Source organism: Aspergillus pseudoviridinutans (genome assembly GCF_018340605.1).
Source record: "Aspergillus pseudoviridinutans IFM 55266 DNA, scaffold_3, whole genome shotgun sequence".
NCBI lineage: Eukaryota > Fungi > Ascomycota > Eurotiomycetes > Eurotiales > Aspergillaceae > Aspergillus > Aspergillus pseudoviridinutans.
Window position 1 is genome coordinate 696584 of NW_025091283.1, and position 13109 is coordinate 709692.

Consider the following 13109-nt stretch of genomic DNA (forward strand, 5'->3'; position numbering starts at 1 on the left):
GCACTACAACGCCTGCTGGAGTTGCGCCATCAAGGAATCAATTTCAGTTTGATTCGGCTCTTTTCTTTGGAAAATCTTTCAAGATAAGATCTATTTCCTCATGCAGAATGCCGATCCCTTTTTCAAGCCTCATGTTCCGCTGGGGCCGAGAGTGCGAACACCTTCCGCTTTCGGAAATCATGACGATATACCCTTTTTGCCGTTCCACCGCCAAACTTTTTCAAAATTATTAGATATGTCAATAATCCCAGTTATCTCGCTTAGAATAAGCGAATAAGGTCCAATGGTATTGAGGGGAGTTGATATACGGTTAACAGTATAGAAGAGAATCAAAGCCTTCTCAAAAGGTCCAGTAGATATACTTGAGCAACATCGTATTCGAGACCTACTGTAGTATATCATCATTATGACTTAGTCCAGGATGTATGCTATTAGTAGACGGGTACCATTACAAGTCACTAACAGTCAAGGACAAGCAATAATATATCCATGGCCCAATGGCCATTGTTTTCTCGGCTGCTCCACTTGGAGGTGCCTGGCCTGATCGTTAGTCACCAGCCAATGGTGATCGCCAACGCCCGACACATGCTAGCCCAAGCTTAACTGAAGCTCTACCAAGATAGGAATATAATACCACTAGGCCAAAAAGGGTGTCCGGACTATCACCGGACTCGAAGGTCTCACATCCACAGATACAGCGGTATTACCTTAGATATTTCAACACCAGGTTATATATCTGGATACGAGCTCACTAGTACTTCCCTGTTAGTCTTGGCCAATTGCTGATCTCGGATCTGCACGTGTGACTCGCTTGTTGACAACGGTCTTCCGTCGGAGATTGCTTCTCCAACTGATGGATAGGCAGCCGGATTGATTTAAATCAGTCCATCGCTTCGATGGATCAAAAATCCGTCAAGCGATCAACGCTCTTCATTGAGGTACCAAAATGAAGACAACCACCGCTTCGGCTCTGCTTGTCGCCCTTACTGCGACGGCCGCTCAGGCCCGTCCCGTAGTGGACGAGAGCTATCCGTACACCGGTCCGGCCGTTCCCGTCGGCGATTGGGTCGATCCTACCGTTAATGGCAACGGTAAGGGATTCCCCCGTCTGGTGGAACCTCCTGCCGTGAAGCCTGCGACTGCGAACCCCAAGAACAATGTCAATGTGATTTCGCTGGCCTATTTGCCCGATGGTATGCACATTCACTACCAGACGCCGTTCGGACTGGGTGTGACGCCTTCGGTGAAATGGGGCAAGGATCCCAAGCACCTCGATCAAGTCGCTCATGGATATACCCACACGTATGTTCTTGCCACTGAATTAGAAAATTGAAGCTAACTCATATAGGTATGACCGCACGCCATCGTGCTCCCAAGTCAAAGCCGTCACTCAGTGCAGCCAGTTCTTCCACGAGGTCAGCCTCGACAAGCTTGAATCCGGAACAACGTACTACTACCAGATTCCTGCCGCCAACGGCACCACTCAGTCTGAAGTTCTGAGCTTCAAGACCGCTCAGCGCGCGGGAGATCGTCGCCCCTTCAGTGTGGCTGTCCTAAATGACATGGGGTACACCAATGCAGGCGGCTCGTTCAAACAGCTCGTCAAGGCCGCCAACAACGGCACTGCGTTTGCCTGGCACGGAGGTGATATCAGGTAATACCTCCTTCGATTTATTTGTAAACAGTGACTAAAAAAGCGCAATCAGCTACGCCGACGATTGGTATTCGGGTATCCTGCCTTGTGCCGATGACTGGCCCGTCTGCTACAATGGTACTAGCACGGAGCTTCCAGGTGGAGGTCCCGTCCCGGCCGAGTACAAAAAGCCTCTGCCGGCGGGTGAAGTCCCGAACCAGGGTGGTCCCCAGGGAGGCGATATGAGTGTACTTTACGAGTCCAACTGGGATCTGTGGCAGCAGTGGCTGGGAAATATCACGCTCAAGATCCCCTACATGGTTTTGCCTGGTAACCACGAGGCTGCGTGCGCCGAGTTCGATGGTCCCGGCAACACGTTGACCGCATATCTGAACAAAGGCGTCTCTAAAGGCACTGCTCCCAAGGCCAACTTGACCTACTACTCCTGCCCTCCGTCCCAACGGTAAGATCCGTCCCCCGCAATCCCTGGCCCAAGCTAACCCAGACAGTAACTTCACCGCGTACCAGCACCGCTTCCGCATGCCCGGTGCCGAAACCGGCGGCGTCGGCAACTTCTGGTACTCGTTTGACTACGGCCTCGCTCACTTTATCTCCATGGACGGCGAGACCGACTTCGCCAACAGCCCCGAGTGGCCATTCCACGAGGATATCAAGGGCAACGAGACCCACCCCAAGGCCTCAGAGACCTACATCACCGACAGCGGCCCCTTTGGCGCCGTCGACGGCAGCTACAAGGATACCAAGTCCTACGCGCAGTACAAGTGGCTGAAGAAGGATCTCGCCAGCGTCGACCGCAAGAAGACCCCTTGGGTGTTTGTCATGAGCCACCGGCCCATGTACAGCTCCGCGTACTCGAGCTACCAGAAGAATCTCCGTGCTGCCTTTGAGCAGCTGTTCCTGCAGTATGGTGTCGATGCTTATCTGTCTGGGTATGTCGATCCTTCCTCCACTCACCGTCAACGCAGATACTAACCGATGCAGACACATCCACTGGTACGAGCGCATGTACCCCCTCGGCGCCAACGGAACCATCGATAAGGCGTCGATTGTCAACAACCACACTTACCGCACCAACCCTGGCAAATCCATCACCCACATCGTTAACGGAATGGCTGGCAACATTGAGAGCCACAGCGAGTTCAGCAAAGGCCAGGGACTCCAGAATATCACCGCCTTGCTGGACACCACGCACTTCGGTATCAGTAAGCTTACTGTGCTGAGTGAGAAGGAGGTCAAGTGGGAGTTTATCCGCGGTGATGATGGGTCCATAGGCGATCATTTGACCCTGCGTAAGGAGAAGGCTAAGACCGGATGTAAGGCCAATTAGGTGCTGGCTGAAGGAGTATAAGCTGTGGGAGCTGTATATAATTTAGTAGCCTCTGTGTATCTTGATATAGCGAAAGTGTATAATCATAGTAAAGGTTATAATAAATCATCTAGGCAGCTATGATGCTACCCCATTGACAGGAACTGGCTATTCAACCTTCCATGGCAACCATGAAGCTCGGCAAACTTCCTAGAACAGTGATTTTTTGGAGATTTTATTACCCCTTCCTTGCCTTGTGTCCGCTTGTAACTCTTACATGCTAGAATGATATCATAGGCGTCTTCTTGATTCATCAAATATACATGGTCTGACAGCATTGATTCCCTTAGCTTCCATCTGCAAGCAACATGAATCCCAATGTCCTCAGCCCAATTATCCTTGGCCCCTTCAAGATATCGATCATCAACAATGTCATGTCCAATCTATACAATTCAGTCAGTCAAAACATCCCGTTTTCCCTCTCTTCGTCTGCGGGTGGCACCAGATAACCCATCTTCAGCATTCGTTTCCAGCCGTAAAAGAAGCGCATCAATACATATCAATTAAATCATCGCGCTTCCTGTCGTCCTAGATTCGCTTCTCATGTTGTTTCCTGCTTCCTTAGTGAAGTTTTAATGTCGGATAATAATTTCCAGGATTCGTCGCATTGGTGGTACCATTCCAACAGTAATTCCTGAAACATGTCGAGCAGACATCCGGAAAGGTTGTATTTGTACGTTCAAAGCTCCGACTTAGTATAGCGCAAGCAAGACAAGACGGCCAGTTGGAGTCGAGTGTTCCATTTCCCAGTGTTGCCACATCGTAGCCATTCTCGATAATGGCGTTGCGTTCACTGGTATTATACTGAAGATCGAATGTGGACACATTTGACAGGTATATATAAGGGGCATTGGGAATATAGACGACAAGAGGGGCGGAGCCAGTGATGTTTGAGCTGTTGCAGCCAAAGAATGTCGGGCGGTTGTTCAACCCAAGGTTGACGAATGTGTTCTGATCAGGCACAGAGGGGAAAGCTAGGCCACTGTTCGTTCGCGAAGAGCCTACATTTCGTTCATACGTGGCGACCATGGACGTTCCGTTGGGCCACCTTGAGGTGGTGTCGGCGGACGAGTCGAGAGCCAAAATCACGTCAACGTGGCGCTGGGGCTGCAGAAGGGGATCTAGCGGGATGTTCTGGAGATCTTCTCCGCCGTCAACCAAGGTCAATGTGGCAGAGGTTGTGTATTGGGACGAGCTCGCATAGCCAAAGAAAGGGTTAGGCTTGTAGACGGCAATATCGTTGTTCTGGGACCCAATTCTCCCCAGAATGCCACCAATTGAGTTCTTCACTGCTGCAGGCGCGCCGGTGTTGTTTATCTGGAGGAATGCTTGATTGAAAAGGGACGACGACGTGCCCATGACGAACCCGGCGTTATCGAACCCTCGAACACATTTCTCGCCTGTCGGTAGTGTCCCGTTCGAGAAATTTGATCCCAGGAATTCTAGGGAGACAAAGGCGGACAGCGATGCGTCCCAGCTCCCAAATTCCCAAGGGTTAAATTCGAACACCGTACTGTTCGCGGGTACTAGAATCTCTCCTGGAGCTCGACCATCAGCGATAACCAAGGGCATGGGCATCGTTCCGGCCTGGAAGTCCTTGCTCAGAGCAATCGACGACCAGGTATAACTGACACCACCTTCAGGCGCGCTGATGAGTTGGTAGGAGAGAGAGCGACCCCTGATATATGACAGTGAGCTTTGCTTTCTTTCTTCAGAACTCACAGGCAACAGAAGCATACCAGTAATCTGTGATAGACACCTCGTACCCGGCGTCTGATTTCCCATTCACCGCACTCAACAACTGTGAATAGTACTTGACCGTGCTGATGTTCCATTCGGTACTTTGAGTTGGACCACTGAAGACAGAATCCTGAAACTGCCACACAGAACCATTGTCCTGCAGCGACGATACATCAGAAAAATTGTTCATATAGATCGACCCAACCAACCAACTTCCACCACTCAGTCCTGAAAGATAAGTAGCCGACTGTAGGATACCTCCCACCTGGCCTTTGAGAGTTGAGTTCGTGGTCCGATCATCAAACGCCTGCAGTGCACCCCCGCCATTCATCAAGGCTCGATAGCCACCACCAGACACTGCAAGTCCGATAATGGGCAAGGTAGACGCATTAGATGAATGGTTATCAACATAGGCAGACCCATTGAAAGAACCGAGGTCGACTCGGCTGAGAAACGCTTTCAGGGCGTCTCTGGTATTGTTGCTTCGGACTTTCAGCCAGGAGGTCTCGGCAGTCGATAGGGAAGTGGCATTACGGACTGATGGCCGATTCGAAGGGCAGACCTCGCCTTCGGGGGTGTATCCGTTGGGTGCATTAGGCAATGCCCGATTGATAGGAACAGTGACCAACGAAGATCCTTTGGCACGGACTGATGATTTGGTTCTTAGCACATATGCTGCCGTAGAATTAGTGAAGACAGGCGAAAGCTACTTACAATGAGGTAGTAGTAAAACTATGAGGAAGAACAGATAAAGCAGGGCAATACTGGGCAGATTAAGACGAAACTCATGCATATTGATAATGATGAATAGATACGCTGGTGAATGAAGCTTGTGCAAATTGTAGTATACTAAGGTATTTAATGTCTATTTGGTGTTGACAGGCTTCAAGATATATACCTAGCTTTGAGCTAAGAGTTGGGTGTAATGATTTGCAAACAATATGCTTCTCGTGGACGGGGTGACCATGGTGGACTAATATAATGTTATTAAAGCCAGAAGCTCAATTTTCTATTTTAGGGTGTCTTAAGATTTACATCTTTAATGGCCATGGCTGGAAGGGTCCAGTGGTGACATAAATTCAATCTAAGATTCAGCGCACCATGGTTCATCAAAACCCATGAGTCGTTGACTATATAGATTTGGCTCATAATGACAGCATACCGGCCACATGGAAAAGTGGAACATATATTGAATAAGAAGAATCCAGATCAAGTGATTGAGGAGTAAAATAAACTTTAGCTCCCATGATGAAAATCTGTCTATCTTGTCTGCCATAAGATTCAACATGCTGGTAATGAAAGGTGGCACGATACCCAGACCCTTATCCAATATTCTAAATAAATATATAACACAGGCTACTTGGGAGAAGAATTACAATAATTCTTCCTTATTGTGTGCGTCTCTGCATGTCTCGTCATTAATCATATCGTGGTATCTAGTCTATACGCTATGCAATCATTAAACATCGTAATGGTTCTTTGTCTCCGGATAGAGAGGAGCACCGGCCGATCGACTCTTGCTTCTCAGCCAGGGGCCGTACACCATGAATGCAATTGGAATTGGCACCATTACTGCAGCGATGCACCCCAGCATCGTACCAGCCCACTGCACGCCAAGATTCTCCATCATCTGTCGAGAGAAGAGGGGAAATGCGCATCCTACAGCAGAACGGAGAATAGTGTTTGCCGCGATCGTGGAGGCAGCCCTGGCAACGTTAGTAGGAAGAAACATGTAGTGAAGGAGCAGACTTACAAAGTAGGATAGCAGTCGACGATGTAGTTGAAACATTGTAGGAAGATGCAGAAGATGCCGAAGCCAGTAAGAATGCCAGATGAAATAGGCACCATCCAGTGAATAGACGAGGTGTAACCAGTCCAGCCGAACCTGCAGCAGTCAGTAAGAGTTCTTCTATACGTCGTTCAGTAGGTAAATTCATACCAAAACATGCCCGCAGCAAAAGTGACTCCTCCCACAATAGCCGGGGGAAGACGCCACTCAGGGACGGGAACGTCTCCGTTGGCAGCCAGCTTCTTGATATACGAGCCTTGGAGAAACAGGATGAACACGCCACCCAGTAATTCTCCAACGATCAAGCCGACGAACGCCAGTCCTCCATCACCCATATTCATCCCGTACACCCCTTGAAAGACAACAGGGTATGCACCAAGCAGGGCATAGATGAGCCCGTAGATAAACGAGATATAGAGCGAGATAAGCAGCAGAATCGGCTCAGTGAACAACATCTTCAACGGGCGGGTGAAATTATTCCGCACAAGCTCATGAAAGTCAACCTCAACCTCATCCTGCTTCGCATGGATGCCCCAATTATGCGTCTGCCGACGCAGCGTCGCCGCTTTGCGCACAAGGATAACAGGTGCATACGTCTCATCCAGGAACAGCACGACAAGCACAAACCCCACCAACACCATTATCGCAGAGATATACATCGTCCAGCGCCAACCGAGCGCACTCATCGTGATGAACCCGCCGACAAACGGGGCCGCAAACGGACCGATAAACACCGCCATACAGAAGATGGACATGACGATCCCGCGCTGCGCATTGTTGAAGAGGTCCGCGAAGACAGCAGGCACAACGGCAATCGGACTCGCGGCGAACAAGCCCGCGAAGAACCGGCAGATCATGAGAGTCTGAAAGTCCTTTCCCGTTGCGCAGCCGACGGTGAAGATCCCGCATCCCAGGAGGCCCAGGGACAGCGGCCAGCGCCGTCCGATGAGCTCCGAGGCGGGGGCCCAGATGGTTGGGCCGGCAGCGAAGCCGAGCACGTACAGTGTGACGCCGAGCGAGCCAACCTCCTGGCTGACTTGGAATTCCTTGCTGGCGGAGGCAATGGCAGCCGAGAAGACGGCGCTGGCGAATGAACCGGCGAAGGTGCCGTAGCAGAGAATGCAGACCAGGAAGATTCTGTTGATCCAGCATTAGCATCTTCGTAAGACATATATGTACGAGTCAATGCTACCTTCGTGTCATGGACCAGTTGTATGGATGCAGGGGATCCTCTGCTCCATCGAATTCGACGACGTATGTTTCCGGATCGGGAAGTAGGGGAGGGTATTCCTTGCCGGCGCCCATGGGTAGCCATGCATCGCGGGGTGCAGGGCCGCGTGTGGATCCCACGGTCGTCTTTTGCTGCAGTCGGTAGGTGTTGATGCGTGTGAGTTCGAGGGGTTCGAGATGGTCTACCGTTTCGTCGGAGAGGCAGTCGCTGGCGCTGTCGAGAGGTTGGCTGCCATGGTGGTCATCATGGAAAGCCTTGGGCGAATGCGAATCCAGAGTGGAAGACTCTGGGTTGTCCATTCTCCGATCAGAGAGCTGCCGCTTTGCTTTGTGATCTACGGTTCTACAGCTCTAGGGAGCTTGTCTCTAGTATATAACTCCATCATCCCACCTTCAGGCCCGCGGTGGATCACACAATTTTTTCATGGTTGGGTGTCAGTTGCCATCAATGGCTGCCAGATGGAGCTCATGGTGATGTAGGAGATCCATACTTTTCCGAAGTTTTATATAACATTTATAGAAGCTGGCCAGAACGCAGGCACACCCGCCAGCATCAGCCACAAGGGACATCCCGATGTGCCGCATTGCCCAATGGCTTTTCGCCAAACTGCCAGGCACAGTTGATAAAGAATCGGCTATGGACGGCACTGTGGCTGGTTAACCCTCCTAAAATGGTGAAAATTTTCCATCCAAGGCACGTGCGCGAGGATAGCCGCGTCTGTCCGAATCTGGCCGAGGGTATCCGTTATCAATGCAGGGCAGAGCATCCAACTCTTGTTCAAGATATTTCCTTGGAAATATCCCGAGAATAAGACAGAACCTTCCGATCTGGCCATAATCGATGCCGGGAATCCGGTTGGTGTACGGAATACTTCAGTCAAGGATTTCGCTGACGCCTGCTGATCCATGACGGCAGGGTTTTCTGCTGTCCTCTTCCGTCATGCACGACATACTCACCTGCTAAGACGAGTCAACGCCCAGCCATTAGTCCAGTATCTATAAATAAGTCGGGAATCAAATCGAGGGATATACCAGCAGACCATCCTTTTAAATATATAGTTGTGTTGATTAAGGGTTAACGTAAGGAAGAAGTGGTCTCATCCATAGAATATATTCTTCAACCCCCTTGGAAAAGCAATTGCCCTGGACAAGTAGGAACATATCAGGCTCGCTGTCAGGGCAGAAAGCATCGTGCCAGATACTGGTTTTTAATGTTTGGATTGTCCATAGTTTTGGAGGACTCACACTGCTCTAATTTTCTGAGTTCAGAGTAGCCTCACCTGCTCCCAGCAAATATCAAATCAATATCCGTAAAAGACGCTTGATTTCTCTGTATTCCACATAAAAGCCCCACATGAAGTAGATTAAGATTTAAGATCACAACGCTGATATTCAACTCTGCACATATCACGTCATAATCTATTCAGTTTAACCTCTCACTCTTTTGACATGATTCTGGGAAAATAATTCAGAAACACGCTAATCCTGTTTCAGGTCACCACTGTGTACATAAGTTAGGCAGAACTGTAATGGTAACTAATGGGCATACCTTCATTGATTCACTGATTGCTTGGTAGTTAATCGGTGATCAATAATAACCTGTACAGTAAGCAAGCGGTCGTGTAGTGTCGCCTCCCAAAGTTTCAACGGAGCCCACATATAACCCGCGTCCGGGCACCAATCGAGACACGACTGGCAACCACATTGAAATCCTAGGAGAACATCATGTTATCTACCTCCAATGTCGAACATTCCGAGCGGGTGCTCTAGAGCAAGGCGTTACAGTAGTTGAGTCATGGCCATAATACCGTGATTAATGCCCATGGGATCACGTTGAATCGCTTAGTTGGTAGTTGGGACGATCTGGCAAGATCGCCCCAGAGGGAGGGCGATGCAGACCTGTAATCTGGTTGCCTATTTGTCGACTCCTCCTACAGTACCGCTTCTTCTCCCCTTTTTCCTTCCCCATCATCATTATCACCCCCATTTCAAAGGGACAATCCCCATCTAAAGATATTTTAGGTACTATCCGGAGGGATATTTAGATCGATTATTATAGTATTAGCCTAACGCAAAGCATCTGTGCTTTTAGACTAGCGACTCACTTTCGCAACCCACGAATCATAGTGCTTACAGCATGGCACAGTCTGTCGATCGTCACCTAGCTTCCAGCATAGACAACTGCGAACTGCTAATCGCATTCGAGTCCGAGTATATGAAGGGAGTGTGTCGAACGGTCCAGCCTTCTAGATACCCACACCTTCCAGAACCATCGAAAAAAAAATTTCTCGGTCTGTTTGGTCAGGACCAGGTCTCGTATGTCGGCTTCGTTCTCCATAGCGACACGCCTATTCTACCAACTTTTGATCGCCATGGAGGGGTCCTGGAGCCACTATCTCTCGACGAACATCGGTATATTCGTCAACAATTTAGAAGGCGCCCCGAGTCTTACTCATCGTCAACCGGATACCTGTCCTGAGGACTCCAGCCGCCCGAACCCCGAAATCCTCGATATAGCAATGTTATATCGTGTCGTTGCGTCCGAACAACATCGCAAGAATATTTCACGTGACCTGTTCAAAAATGGTCTCGTCAGATCGATAATGGTCAAGTCAGCGGTCCTTGATTCCTCTTTCTCTTGGTTGAAGCCGCGAAGTATTCGTACTTCCTCGTACGCTATTCTCTATCTCAAGGGAAATGCGTTGGTCTCGGATGACCCAGACCCGGTTGGAGCAGCCGCGCTTTCAGGTCTCTTATGGGAAACCGGCACAGCGCTTCGCGTCCTCTTTCTGGAAGGAAGCAAATTCGTCAAAGAGAAAGTCCAGTTCTATGCTCGAATATGGGAGAAGCATGCCAACATAAAGTTCGTGTTCATCGATTCTGGACCGTCGGATATTCGGATTGCTTTTCGGAAAGGTGAAGGATCCAATTCATACATTGGCAGGCAAAATCTTCAAATCCCAGAAGACCAGGCAACTATGAATCTAGGCTGGTTTGACGAGTCAACTCCAGACACAGAGTTCTCTCGCACCACTCTTCATGAATTTGGCCACGCCTTAGGTCTTGTTCATGAGCACATGAGCCCAGCCGCGGACATCCTGTGGGACAAACCAGCCGTCTACCAGTACTACATGGCCGAGCCGAATAATTGGACGAAAGAAGAAGTTGACCATAACGTACTCGATAAATACAGTCCTAGCGTCACGCAGTTTACCGAATTCGATCCAGACAGCAACTTGTGTTATGACATCTGCAAGGAGCACACCCTTAATGGACTTGCGACGTCCCCTAACGCGGTCCTATCGGATTTAGACAAAGAATTTATCGGACAGGTTTATCCTTTCAAGCCTGCCGCAAAGGTACATATACAGAACGATGAGACCATTGGCTGCCAGGTAATAAATTAATTACGTTGGCATCCATATCGCTTGCAGTGGCTTGGCCGACTGGACATGAATTTGACAGGGTTTTTGTTAAGATGATAGAGGGGATGCGTCTGGCTTCTTGACTCCTACTTACCACAGCTCCTCGTCTCATCCTGAAAGGCTGTATTTTCGTCTATGATATGGGAATCAACAAGCATAGGGCGATTTAAGAAACATAGACGTTGTATGCGTTAGGGAGGACTAAGGAGACAAATGCCTCTTAGTGTCGTAGTGATCACAATAGCCAAGACAAAATTCCGGCCAGGTCCTGAATGCGTTCAAAATAGTAAGGAACAGGCAAGTTCCCGCGGGATGAAGGCCGTCGGAAGCACCAATGACGAACAGCAGCCAAAAATCACATGCGCCGCCACAAACACCATTCTGATAATGACAGGCTGGAGTTCCATTCATGGTCTGGCATTCATCCCAGAGGAAAACAGCTATCTTATCCAGGTGGAGACCACGCTTCTTATTCAGGTGGCCGCAAACCACGTATATCAACAGCGGTGTCTATTTGTGATTGAGGCGCGTAGATCTTCCAAGTTCACTTCATAACAGAATGTCCACAGCCACAGACATATCTTGTCTTCATTACGCTGATGCATGGCTCTTCGCATTTCACCACAAGATCTAATACGCACAGGTAGCAGTGTCCTGCGTCGCAGACTAATTTCAAGGTATCTACCAGGAAAAACAATACCATAAGGTTGATTTCGCAAGGTGTTCGAGCGCGCCCAGAAATAGGGCTGCCACAAGATTATCCTCACCGTGATGGCATTAGTCGGGTGCATGAGAACGTAAAATGGTCCAGCAGTTATCCCAACATCTGCACAATGGCCCTCTGGGAGCATTTGTACCATGCTGCCGAAATCCACCACGCAGACGACAAGGCATACGTCTTTGTAGAGGGGCCAATCCTCCTGCCCGCTAGTCGCCCCGGGCGAGATCGGCTAGACTTTGTGCATCTCGAGTGCTCGGAGAAGGAGACGGGGCGGCGCGCGTTCAGCGACCAGCTGATGTTGATGTTTGGAGGCAGCTGTAGTTCGCCTTCTTCCTGCGTGTGTGGGACTTCTGCACGGACCTTGAGGAGATCATCACTCCGTATCTGGCGAGACTGCCGCGGGGTGGACTCGTTTCGCTGGGACGAAAGACGAGATGCTGCAGCTTGTGGCGCTGAGACGGGATCAGTGTTAATGGGGTTTCGTTGCGGACGGAGGAGCAGTTGAGATGTGTGAGGACTATTCCGCTTGACAGCTTACAGCTGGATAATGATGCGCCTTGGTGCGAGATTGGTGAGCATGGGCTGGTCATGCCGTTACTGGCTCGTGAGGTCGTTTCTGCCAGCGTGGCAACATGGTGAGTGTATCAGGGGCAGATGGTCAAGGGTCGGAATGAGAGTTGTAGGCTGTGAAAGGTGGCATTGTTTGCGACCGGTTTGATGGAAATCTCGGTGGAGGATGTGACTTGGGCTGCGTGGGAGAAGTATATACAGACGTCTGGGTTAGCTGCTTCGGGTGGAATATTGTGATAATGAACTATCATGTATTTTGGACTCCATACAGTACGTATAGCTGAGAGTGCTGACCGTAAGCGTGGCGACTCACCTCCCCCCTCTCCAGCTGTATTTTCCTTTCTATCCGATCGGAATCCAACCATGTCCTCAATGGGAGTCTCCAAAGGATGACAGAGTCAAATCTGTTCGGGGACATCCTTATGAATACTGCCACGCATGCGTCCGGATTGACGGCCCTGTTGAGGCTCCTTTCCTGGATAATTTCACCAACTGTTATAATCAGTAGGACCTCATAGCGGTAGGGATTTCCCGAAAAGCTGACAATCCGGTCGAGCCACTGTTCTCTTTACCAGTCTCACCTATCCCAGACAGGAGGAACGTCTTTGTCTCCA

The 13109-nt window shown here is 49.7% G+C and overlaps 5 protein-coding genes across 5 annotated transcripts; 3 read left to right on the top strand and 2 right to left on the bottom strand.

The window, feature by feature from the left end:
- Nucleotides 1-946: 946 nt before the first annotated feature.
- Asppvi_003978 (purple acid phosphatase family protein) lies at nucleotides 947-2981 on the top strand (the record flags this gene model as incomplete). The annotated part of the gene is made up of 5 exons (XM_043299934.1): nucleotides 947-1302; nucleotides 1349-1654; nucleotides 1707-2096; nucleotides 2143-2583; nucleotides 2636-2981. 5 exons carry the CDS (start codon nucleotides 947-949, stop codon nucleotides 2979-2981), a joined length of 1839 nt encoding a protein of 612 aa, XP_043155869.1.
- Nucleotides 2982-3581: 600 nt separating this feature from the next.
- plb2 (lysophospholipase Plb2) lies at nucleotides 3582-5553 on the bottom strand (the record flags this gene model as incomplete). Its single annotated transcript, XM_043299935.1, has 3 exons — nucleotides 3582-4698; nucleotides 4760-5408; nucleotides 5475-5553. 3 exons carry the CDS (start codon nucleotides 5551-5553, stop codon nucleotides 3582-3584), a joined length of 1845 nt encoding a protein of 614 aa, XP_043155870.1.
- A 666-nt stretch (nucleotides 5554-6219) lies between these two features.
- Asppvi_003980 (MFS transporter) lies at nucleotides 6220-8079 on the bottom strand (the record flags this gene model as incomplete). Its single annotated transcript, XM_043299936.1, has 4 exons — nucleotides 6220-6466; nucleotides 6514-6645; nucleotides 6700-7686; nucleotides 7742-8079. The coding sequence occupies 4 exons, from the start codon at nucleotides 8077-8079 to the stop codon at nucleotides 6220-6222; spliced, it is 1704 nt and encodes a 567-aa protein (XP_043155871.1).
- A 2072-nt stretch (nucleotides 8080-10151) lies between these two features.
- Nucleotides 10152-11186, top strand: Asppvi_003981 (uncharacterized protein; the record flags this gene model as incomplete). The annotated part of the gene is made up of 1 exon (XM_043299937.1): nucleotides 10152-11186. One exon carries the CDS (start codon nucleotides 10152-10154, stop codon nucleotides 11184-11186), a length of 1035 nt encoding a protein of 344 aa, XP_043155872.1.
- An 851-nt stretch (nucleotides 11187-12037) lies between these two features.
- On the top strand, nucleotides 12038-12564 carry Asppvi_003982 (uncharacterized protein; the record flags this gene model as incomplete). Its single annotated transcript, XM_043299938.1, has 2 exons — nucleotides 12038-12393; nucleotides 12459-12564. The coding sequence occupies 2 exons, from the start codon at nucleotides 12038-12040 to the stop codon at nucleotides 12562-12564; spliced, it is 462 nt and encodes a 153-aa protein (XP_043155873.1).
- Nucleotides 12565-13109: the final 545 nt, after the last annotated feature.